The sequence below is a fragment of the Pagrus pagrus genome (assembly GCF_965226575.1).
Source record: "Pagrus pagrus genome assembly, chromosome: 1".
NCBI lineage: Eukaryota > Metazoa > Chordata > Actinopteri > Spariformes > Sparidae > Pagrus > Pagrus pagrus.
In genome coordinates, this window is record NC_140185.1 from 32131296 (window position 1) to 32143441 (window position 12146).

General features: G+C 42.2%; 1 protein-coding gene across 8 annotated transcripts in view; it reads left to right on the forward strand.

Moving 5' to 3' along the window:
• hcn4 (hyperpolarization activated cyclic nucleotide-gated potassium channel 4) overlaps positions 1-12146 on the forward strand; it is a 99290-nt gene that overhangs the window by 36458 nt on the left and 50686 nt on the right. For all 8 annotated transcript variants that reach the window (XM_084351078.1, XM_084351074.1, XM_084351076.1 and 5 more), the window contains 2 exons: positions 2084-2245; positions 5880-6098. In XM_084351078.1, coding sequence (XP_084207204.1) covers positions 2084-2245; positions 5880-6098 — 381 coding nt within the window. The remainder of the gene's footprint in view (positions 1-2083; positions 2246-5879; positions 6099-12146) is intronic.

The window sequence follows — 12146 nt, forward strand, 5'->3', positions numbered from 1 at the left end:
CCCACTATGACATTATAAGGGTAGGAGGCACAAGGTATTCGTCATTATACAACACAGGGTTGTATAACAAAATGAAAGTTTGTAAACTCCTTCATGCTACACAAATTACAGAATGTATAAACAGTTATTTATAAACACATAAACATATAGTGCATATTGTGGATCTGCTTCAGGGAGGACTTTTGTAAGCAGCAGTGACAAGATGGTAAGCTAATTTTGATGAGTATAATCTGTGTGGTGAAAACAAAACAAATTGGAGAAAAAACATCCATTCTGTGATTAGATATTTTGTACTTTCTTCCTTTAAACCTAAATAACCTTCTTCTATGATGTAGCTTCATGCTCGAGGAGGAAGGAGTACAGCTTTATCTTTTCCTTTGACAAAATATGCAGCTTTGTCTTGCAAACAGCCTGAGGGTAAACGTAATATTGCAATGGCCATTATGCCAAAATCTCAAAGAACTAATTTAGAAATAATCATTTAAAATGTAAACAGTAATCTTTCTGCGTTTATGCTTTATATCTTTGTTTTTCCCTAATGTCTCAGAAATTGCTATATTTGGCAAGTTTTCCTAGATTTAAAAGCAGCCTCTGTTTTTATAAAGCTTCCCTTTCCTGTCTGGAAATACGATTTCACAAATGAAAAACATATCAGGCTCAATGTGGGAGATGGAAAGGGGCACCTCATGATTTATTCATCCACCACAGAGTGAACTTAACACTTTAATGCTATGGAACGCCATTACTGCTCCAGCCGGAAATTCGACATCACACAACATTGCGTATTAGATACCGTGACTTATTTATCACTGTGTGTAAAGAAAAGACGGGCTGCTAAGCACCACAAGCAATAGCCAACGTTTGACGTGCTGCTGTGAACAGACGTGGAGGAAATTAGGGGATTTGGTGGGTTGAGCGAGAAAAGGTGCAGCTGGGCGAATGATTCAGCTTAGGTGATGATGTGAAAGTGCCCAAGGCTAAACATTTTGAACAAGAGCCCAAAGAAAGAAGGGAAGGGACCGAGTGGGAGAGAGCCACGCTGAGTTTCAGCGTGTAATGTTTGTGTGGACGGACAGAGAGTGCGTGAGTCGGGATGTCTCCATCCACCCTGAGAGAGAGCCTGGCTCCGCTCCTTGCCCGGCCACATTTTCCTGGGCATACCTCTGGCTTTATGCTAGCCTGTTGACGGAGCGAAATTGATGTGATTTGATGGTGCAGCAGCACCCACACTGTCCTGGACAAACACCGCGCTAGTCCCTGCCAGCCTCCTTCTTAACACGCACACAGAAAAAACACACAGATACACACTTGTGTGCGTTCAGATGGAAAAAAAACAACAACAAACAAGCCCAGTGCATTAGGAACTAAAGATGAAGGCGACAAATATGTTCATCTTCCTCCTCATCATCTACTGCTTAAAAACAAAGTAAAAATGGAATATCCCCTTTCAGTCACAAGCCCTTAAAAGGCACTGAGTGGATTTTAATAAGGCGTGGAGTGGTTAGCAGTGCACACCGTGGTCTTCAATGGGATTAAGAGGCTTTGAATTGTTGAGGCCATTAAAATCTACACCAGCCCAGAAGTCCTGGAGCGCCTTATGAGTATATTTATCATTAGGATTAACAAACCAAGCTTGTGAACGCTCTCACCCCAGGAGCGCAGCCACCTCTACCCTCGTACCATTATTGTGTTTGGCTGAGTGGCTGATGATAAGAGCGAATCAGCAGCTGGGGAGGTAAAGCTCTGGTCCCAGACTGCTGACCTTCCCCAGCGGACCGTTCTCGGAACAGCAACATCTGCATCCACCAGCTCATCTGTTGGCAATGTAAAAACAAGCTAAGGCTTCCACAGGCCATGTACATTGGTGTCTTAATTCCTAAACCAGAAAGTCTGGGCATGGCGTGATCAAAGAAAAGACCCAGAAGTTGTTGAACTGCTTGTGGAGGAGGAAAATCTCCCCTGAGGACGTGCTGAGTGTGTGTGTGTTTTGCAATCTAGAGAGATTTTAGGGATTTGACCACCAGCGCGTTGAGTCATCCCACCCTAACCACGTTTCCTGCTTCCTTCTTCTCCCACCCCTCAGATCTTCCACATGACCTATGACCTTGCCAGCGCCATGGTGAGGATAGTCAACCTGATCGGCATGATGCTGCTGCTGTGTCACTGGGACGGCTGCCTGCAGTTCCTGGTGCCCATGCTGCAGGACTTCCCCGCCGACTGCTGGGTGTCCAAAAATAAGATGGTGGTAAGTGCTTCTCCTGCGCAGAGTCCTCCTGCCTGTTCGAATCAGATTATGCCCTGTCTTATCTCATCCATCAGCCTCAGTAATTACTGTACTAAAACCCTTTAGCATCCTGGGAAAGATTGCCTTGCGTATCTGTCATTTTGAGCCCCTAAATCGAATATATTTATCTGCTGCATTTGCCCGCATTTATTCAATTTGCTCATTATTTTTATTTATTTGCAGCTCTTGACATCTGTCCTTATTGTGAAAGGAGAGAGACACTTAGGCTGTGCAGGGAACATTGATTTTCCGAGGAGGACAGACGGCCCTTATTCAATATCGGTTGAATATTGACAGTTTCCAGTGAGCGCTCATGCTGTGCTTTAATTTTGCTGTATTGTTAAAACAGCTGCTGGAGTAGAGTCTCTCTTAAAGCCTGAATCATTATAGAGATCTCTTTTATTTGCTTATGGAAGCGGACTGTGTCACACCTGATGTGCGACTCTGAATCACCCGCAGCTGATGGCCTCATGTAAACTTAGTGTGTTATAAAAGAGGATTATGAGTTACTGTCAGGGTTTGTGGTGGGGGATCTGACACCAGAGAACGTTTGTCTTCTCAGTGTAACATACCAATATATCAACATTTATTTAACCCTTAAGGACTGCAGCTGTGGAGAGTGGTTCCCTGACTGACGGCCTGTCAATATACAGTACACGTCGATTTAAGTGTGAGTAGGGTGATGGTTGGGCTTAATGGGATCGGCAAGTTGTTTCAGTGAAAAACTGAAAAATAAAAAAAACTTTCTCTGCAAATTATTTTCATTAGAAATTGATACTTAAAGGTGCAATATGTAAGAATTTCAGTTTAAAACATTCAAAAATCAAATTAAAAAAATTTACAATGTGAGGAAATTACAGTCTTAAAGGTGCAATATGTAAGATTCGAGTAAAAATCTCATTTTAAAACATTCAAAAATTAACAAAACGTATTAACAGAATGTGAAGAAATTTCAGTTTTGATATTATGTCAAAGAAGGAGGCTGCTGAGCCCATTGCTCAAAGCATCTGGTTTGCAGAGACTCAGAGTCAGCTTATGGCCACTAGCTGTATGGCTAACTGAGCTAACTAGCTAATGGCAGCTAGTAGCTACAGCCAATTTCCTCCTCCTGGCGGTCCAAAGATCCTGTGTTAGTGGTGTGAACAACACCAACAACCCCCCCGGCCGCCATCATCCACCAGCTGCACGGCTACCTGAACTAACTAGCAGCTCCAGTTAGCAGCAGTTAGCAGGTGATATGCTGCCCCCTGTTTGTTTGGAGTATGATTTCAACTGATGGCCAATTCCTACATTTTGCACCTTTTAAAATACAGGCTGAAATGTTTTCTTTGAAATAATTTAGACAAGACAAGGCAAGTTTACTTGTGCAGCATCATTCAGACACAAGGCATAGAGATTCATTAAAATTGCCTTTAAAAGCCCATAAAAACAAAAGCAAATACAAGCGAGTAGATAGTTGAAGATTAAAAAGAAATAGTAGCTGACAGATAAAAATGCATCTTTAAACAGGGACAACAAAACAACATATTCAGGTCTTTTACATAAACCAGCTTCCAGTCAGCTGTATGTTCAGCTCTCCGTGCCAGAGCGGATGTCACATGAGTACTCACATCGCTCAAGGTATGATGTATTTGGTTCATCATGCCTCGCTGCCTCCCTGACATGCTCACTTGTTATATTTAATCATAAGAAACGACAGATGTTGCAAACCACTGTCCCTTGAGATGTTTCACACTTTCGCTAATTTTAGCTTGTTTTCCATACCTGTCTGTGCACGGATACGCACAGTCATCAGGCGAGGTGGTCCTGCTCAGGGACAGGGGCTCAAACCAGCAACCGGTTGATAGACCTTCCAGTTTAACCATTTAAATGGATTAAGACAAAAGATACAGACAGAGTTACCTCTAGAACGTCACCATTTCCTCTTCCATTTTTAAATTTCTATTCCCTTCTCGGCCATGAAAGATGCATTTTTACCACTAGTTCAGTATGCATAGAGGCAAGTACTGTAGCAAGGGGATTATCTTAAGTTACATAAGGCTGATCTGTCAGGCAACATAATGTAAACTCTGGCTCATCATGAAGGTACAGTACAATATGCATGGATTAAGATTTGATTTGATGTCTTATTCTGCAGCAGTGAAAAGAAGGACAAGATTGCTGTACTAATCTTTGTGTTTTATTGTGAAAAACAAGCTGTATTTGAACCTTAAGTGCATTGCAGGGATAACACGTCATGATACACAAAGCCAAAACAGTAAGAGTCAGATTTAAGAAGTCCAAAATGCAATGAAACATATTTTCCTGTTATATTTATTAATTAGAAATATTGCCTTCACAGTGTCCTTAATAACAAGCTCTACTTTTTCCTCCACTAACTGCTGCTAAAACCTTTATAAACAGTCTTCCCTTTCTAAAATGTTTTAATACCTCTATCTTAGCCACTCTGCAACATGCGCTCACATGCCAAACGCCTTGTCACAGGATGATTTCATGCAGTTCTGACTAGATTATATTTAGGCATTTTCTGCTTCTCATATTGTCGCAGCTCAGTCTCGTGTTTTCCAAAACTTCCACAGAGGTTGCCTCTGCAGATTTCTGCCCACCCCTCCCAAAAAAACAAGACTGCCGTTTGCATGTAGGAGTGCAGAGGCCCTGAGATGTGAGGAAGAGCACTCATAATGTACTTAGTTTCAAATCCTGTGTGAGGGATGTAGCCTCTCATTAACATCAAAATGGAGTTTGTTGTGTTTCCGACAGTAAACACTGTCTAATTAATTGCATTACGTAGAAGAATGGCTCTCAGTGTGACAGAATAACAAATATATCTTTCTGAATTAATTCAAGCCTCGCAGGCAGGCACCTCTCGGATGGAAAGCACCTCATGTTTGGCCCACATCACCTGGTAGACGAAGAGTTTGTTAGTATTGACTCAGTCACGGTTGGTTCGGCTCTGATTAGAATCATTACGAGACATTTTTCGTCTTCTTTTACAGTAGCTGTCCCATTATCGTGCTGGGTCATCGCTCCTTACCTTTTCAGGAGGGCACTAATAAAATTGCTATCTCTCTCGGCTTTTCCGCCGTGGAAATGAGTTTGAAAGCAATTTGGACATGTCACCCCCAGGAGAGAGTTGATATTGATTTGCCATGAACTACCACCGGGATCTAAAGGAAAAAGGGGGCAATTTATCTACAAATGAGAAAACTCACAGAGAAATCACATTTTTCTAAATAGCTGACCTACTTACTGTCATGCAAGCCTCCAGTGTCTCACGCTCCATCCGCCCATTCTCAGGGCTCTGTTTTAGGCTCTCGCCCAAATGTCTGCTTGCTCCAAATGTTTGCATATTGAAAAGTATGTTTTACCCTGCCAGCTGCTCTGTATTCGACTAAGACAGTTTGAAGTGGACATCTGCCGTTAGTTTTGTCTTAAGTAATTGGATGTGTGCGTGCATGTGTGTGAGCTGTCAGGGTGCTCATTGACCTTTAATGTGCCATCAACACCCTGATGAGAGAGGGAGAGAGAGTGAGCAAGATAGAAAGTGTTCCAATGTACTCACCCTGACTCACCCCATCTCCTCTGTTTCATGCAGAATGACACATGGGGACAGCAGTACTCCTACGCACTTTTCAAAGCTATGAGCCACATGCTGTGTATTGGGTATGGCATGTACCCCCCGGTGGGCATGACAGACGTGTGGCTGACCATCCTCAGCATGATCGTGGGCGCTACCTGCTACGCCATGTTTGTGGGCCACGCCACCGCGCTAATCCAATCTCTAGACTCGTCTCGACGGCAGTACCAGGAGAAGGTGAGTCAAGATGACGCGTTGCTGACAGCGGTTGTTGTCGTGATTTATGTTGAAGAGAGGACAGCGGTGGTAGGGGAGGATGCTGGCTCGTCCTCAGCTTAGAGCTTGCTTTTATTTTGTCATTTATTGCAGCAGTTCAGCCCAAAATTCAATTTCTTTAAGGTTTGTACAGCCACTAAAACACACTGACAGCATAACTCTTCCAAAGAGGGAAAACAAGCGCCATCAGAGTCCTCTAAGCACGGGCTTTTCAAAGTCTGACACTGTGACACCCCCATGACAAAACTGAGACATCTCAGTCTACTCTAATTAAAAAATAGTTTTATTCTTATTCTTATTATTATTTGTTTCATTTTAAAGTGGCGATAATCAAACATGCAGTCATCTATAATTTCCTTACATGTGTATATTGAAGAAGGGTGTCTTGCCCCAAAACGTCTTTGTGGCACTATTAAATAGTAAAATGGGAGTATTTGTATTTTCTTTTCTCTTTTTTTTTATGGTTCCCACAAACATTTTTGAGACATAAAGAGGAAGTATGATGTTGCCATGGCTACAACTTTAGCCTTGTCCTTTTAGCCTCTATTTGTTTTCATCTTTAAAAAAGATTGAATGAGCTATTAGCAGTTCCTGTTTCTAATAGACTCATGGCTGTATAGACAGATATCACCGGATTACTTTGGTGCCAAAGAAAACTTAAAAACGGGATGATTCTCAGGCAAGTTCTGAAGGGAAAATAAGCATCTTTTTCTATTTTTTCTTGGCATATTTATGGACTTCATTCTTATTATTTCAGCACTGCAGCACATAACTGTCCCGTGAAAGCTCAAACAAATTGCCCTTTTTTCAGGTTTTCATTTTTCAGCTCACTGAAAGGGCTATTGTAGATAAACCATTCAAAAAAGGGTTATCTACAATAGCTTTAGAACGGGGACATTTTCGAGAAAATGGAACAGTTGATGCATAATTTTCTTTCTGTTGCAACTAGTCTAACTCACCGGATGTACACTGTTGGTATAAATGATAAGTGGACTTTACAACACTTGTCACAATCACCCATGCACACACACGTTCATACACTGATGGCAGAGGCTGTCATGCAAGGTGCTGACCTGCTCATCAGGAGCAATTAGGGGTTCAGTATCTTGCTCAAGAATATTTCGACATGCAGCTGGCAGGGATTGGAACCAGCGACCTTCCAATTACTAGACGCTCTGCTCTACCTCCTGAGCTACAGCCGTCCAAGAGACATTTGTCCTATCTACTATCTGCTTGTTCCCATTTTCAAACTCCCCATCTCTACATTAAAAACAGCAACGACCTTTGAGCTTGCAACCTACATGCTGAAAATGGCAAGTTACCCAAACACGCACCTGATCGCTAAACAAGCTCTCAGCTGTGACCCTTTCTTTTAGCCATTTTAATGCAAGACTGGCCTCCTCATATGCATGCATCGTATCAGCTTCCTCCTGACCCTATTTTCCATGATGATTGTGATTGGCTTAAAGAAATACAAAGAAGCCAGAACTTTTTTCAGAGAGATAGACCACAACAGAGACAGAATTACGACACAATTACTAAAAGATAGGGCATACTAAGCTTGGCGTTCACATCTCTTCAGCTCCTGCAAGCTGGCTGTTTATCTCTGGCCGGATGGGGTTTTTGTCCATGGAACCATCCATAAAGAGACAGGAACCCCAGCCTGCCCAGTTCAGTGAAAGGAAAGCCCTGACAGCTGGCTGCGAAGGCCAAGTCGTGTTCCACAGTGCCATGCCCTCTGTGGGCCCAGCGTGGGTGATAATGAGCTGAGCTGCGAAGCTGCCACATTGCCCACTGTCTGTGGCGAGGAAGAGACGAGGGAGGATGACCTCGTGGGAATGCAGGCAGAGGCTCTACAGACCCTACCTGAATGAAGGAGGGGAGAGCGGGAGTGAAAGAGGGCAGAGAGAAAGGCCCCGGCAGACCAGCAGAGGAACAGATTAGCTGACGTAATGGGTCTTCAAAAGGAGAAACGTTGCAGTGGATGAATTAACACCTCACAAATCTAGGGGTGAGTAACGCAGAGACTAGTTCACCAGATTCTCACCAACTGAAATCTCGACCACGAAAAGTAAAACACTCAAGTCGGTTCACGGTTAATGCTGCTGATCTGAGTAGCCGCCTAATGAAAGGGGAGCAAACCATCTCCCAGCTCAGAGCTCTCCACTCGTCTGCTGCACAGCTTTACAGATGCCTTGCTGCCAAGTAGACTGAACAGCTGGCCTGTCTCAGCACCAGTCAGCAGACACTACCAAAGCCATTTGCTGCCGTTTCTGGGATCACCCCCTAAGGCGCCTTAAGAATCCCCCAGCCAGCTAAAAAGGCTCCCCTGTGCTCCCACAGCTTCCCACGGTGCCAGCCTGCAGAAAGGTTATTACTGCAGACTGCAATTAATTTTAAAGAGCGCGGATTCTCTCATTTATCTTCCCACATGCCTCACTGATAAGGCACTCTCTGGCTGCACTGTCAATACGTGCTCATCTGGCTGTGGGAGCCAGATAGTAGTCATTTCTACCACACTGTTACTATACCCACTCCTCCCTTCTGCTTATCGGGGTTATTTCCCTTCAAAGACATAAACCTTTTTGTCATTGGCCCCCGCATCAGTTGTGTGACAATGGGATCTGCTTCCTGGAGATTTCACTCTGCTTTTCCGTGTTAGACTAATACCATAATCCACACACTCAGGAAGTGGACAATCCATCGGTCAATCCCTGGAGTTCTGAGAGGACAGGTGGCTGTTTTCAGACGGCCACTGGGCCGCCATGACAGGGACAGCTGTTCCTGTCCGCCGGGACTCAGCCTGGGGAGAAATCTGCTAAGTGAGACACCAGCAACACAGCAGCCAGTCAGCCCAGCCTGACATCATACACCAAGTTATTATATACGCCTGGGGTGGGGTCAGAATACTGTAAAATATGGTCAGTTACTGCAGAGAAATTTCACTGCAATTTTTGTAATTAGGAATGTTATCCATTGGAATACAAAAAATGTAAATATATATATGGATATATTTACTTCAAAATCAAATATTGAAAATTATTAGATAGATAGATAGATATTTTAGTTCCACAATTATTTGAAACATTGTCAATGCAAATAAAAAACATTTTGCATATCCAGCATTTGCATCATTTTCATTACACAAAAACAGTACTGGCATAAACAACAGGTGTGCTGTGTGGGATGCTGTTTCAAAACAAATTAAATGTACATATTTTAAAGATGTAATCATAAATGTAATAGTGCAAACCTCGACAAAGGAACTTTAATATGATTAAACATTTCTTCAGATGTAATCTAGATTTGTTGATTTTAGCATTTTTTTACAATCTAATAACATAATATTTCCCATCACATGTTATGTGTTACCACCCAACCCCGTACATGCCTGTCTGTTACAGTGAGACGTTCCCTGGTGTCTCATTAGTTCAAGTCTGTAAATGCAAAATCTTAAAAAGGCAACGAGGCGAAGATGTGATGGTGGGCTTACTGTCACTACAGTAAGCCTACTACTGTAATCCTTAAGTGAACCATGCACAATGTGAGGATTGTGATGCGACAGAAATCAGGTAATTATAAAATACTTGATTACAAAGAGTGATTCATCGTAATTTGTGCATAATTCTTTATTCTCTTACCCAAAGAAGGCAAGAAGAAAATAAATAAATGAATTAAAAAAACGTTAAGTTTACTGCTTTGAAATATCAAATAGAAACTCTGTTCAAAGAAAGAAAAGGTCTCCCTTTACGTACATATTTGGGTAACAGGACATGTGTTGATACTAATGTGTGCTTTCCTGTCAGGGCACTTTAATGGGTGTAATTGAACACACAAACTCTGAGTGGGTAGTCAAAGGGCATCGAGAAGCTTTAATTCTCATTAATTCTCATCAAAACCAGTGTGTATTTGTTACAGATCAAATCAAACAGGATTACAAAAAGTGTCAGCTTGGGGCCTTTTTTTCATTTTTGGTCTTTGTTGCTTTCTAATCAACATCACAGTGTTCAGAAATGTTCTTTTAATACTTCATTTGGAGTGCTGACTTGACACATGCATAGCTGATGTTGCACATTACAGACTGTGAAATGTGAGGAATTAGACATTTTGAGCCATTAGTCAGTGCTGAAAATGCCACCACCAGTCAGTTTGCTGTTGGCTGGTGGTGAGCTGAGAAATAGATTTGTGCAGTTTGCAGTTTGGAGTTTTTTGTGTTCGGAAGCCAAATATCCCCGTGTTGATATTCCAAAGATGCTGTCAGCAAGACTACAAAACTGCAGCATTTGCATACACCAGATGTCTGTGAAGTAGCATAAATTGTGACTTCCTCATCTGTAATGTGGATGCTGTACAGCTCCATAGATCACTGGTATGTGCTTCAATAGTTATGCTTAATACTCATACTCAAAATGAACATTAGCTAGCTAGGAGCTTTATCACAGTTGCAGGTTGCAGTTGCCTCAATCCAACTTGTACTTACACGTTCAATAGACAACAACACAGATTTAACACCCCGTAATGTCACAGTGGGATGGAGAGCAGATACTGATTACTGTTTAGTTTCTTAAAGAATACAAAAAAGGAGATCAACGTTGAGCCGAGCTGCACCATCACCACATTTAACTGCCTCTTGCTGGTTATTATGTGGCACAGGCTTCTGTATTCATCTGCTGTAAATGAGCTGTAAAAAGTAGAGCGTGGATCTGTCGTATACACATGGCGGCATGTATGGCCAAGATGAGAGGCCATCTGTGCAGTTGGCGTGCAGAGGTGATGTCCAGGTAACGGTTAAATTTAGATGGGAAACAAAGCAGTGAAATTCCTCTGGGGTGGGGGGCTATGATGAAAATTAGCCTATGAAGGACTCTTAGAAATGTACAGATGGGAAATAGGAAAAGATGGGGCTGAAGGCTCTGCCGTCAAAGATGGTGAAAATTATCATCAGAAAGCCGGAGTATAATCTTTTCTGAATAGAATTCTATTACAATGTGGCACCATGTGATAAATGCCCGGGCTGTCAGAAGCTTGCAAGCAGACTTAAATGAGCTCTTAAATAGGAATCAGGCAGCCTGTTAACTGTTACACAAAGTAGAGAGTGCAACAATCACACTAAATACTAGGGGTGGATGTGGGGCCCCACTGAGACGAAAAATAGCTTTATTAGATTCATTATCACTCTGTTGAAGATATACGCCTGATGTTAGCCTTTTTGCTGTGTGTAAACAGAGCCTGTAGGTATTAAATAGGTAAATAAAATGTGTGCGTTTTTTCACCTGTTTGCAATCTAATTTGTTCCCGATAAATCTTACTGCATGGGTTCGTTTGGGTCCGTGTCAGATGTGAATGGAAAAGAGACAGGTTGAAGCCAGACGTGGTGGGAGCGCTACATTTTCTACTCAGAGACTCTCATGTGTTAGAGGTGCAAAGTGCTAGTTAGAGAGTGCTCTAGTCATGGGATTTTAGTCACATTTTCAAGTAGTGATTCAGATGTTGATTTTGAACTCTGTACTCAGTGCTAGTTGAGTTGAGTTTAAGTGCTCTGACTGGAGCAGGGTTGCCCAATCTCTTTGGCCAAAACCGAAACTAAATGTTGAGCCAAGGGCCAAAAGTAGGCATCTGTCGTACTGTATTGTTTATTGTCATTATTATTATTATTATTTTTTTTTACATTTACATTTACAACCCTGGACTAGGGCATGGATACCTGACCTGAACCTGAAGGGAAGTGAATGACCAAATAAGTAAAACAAGAATGTAGAAATTATGTCTGGGTTCGGTAACGGCAAATTACATATAATGTATGTATTTATTTTTTATTTCATATCTGTGCGTGTTGAACATTGCCTTCATGGTCATCTACACACTGCACATGTCTGTAATCAAGGTAAACAGGCAAGCTGTAACCATGGGAATAACTGTGACAGGGTAACACAAACTGTTTCAGCTTATATTAACTGCATTGGGCTCAAGTTGGGTTCAGACATCAAAAACAAAACGCCAGTCGAGTTC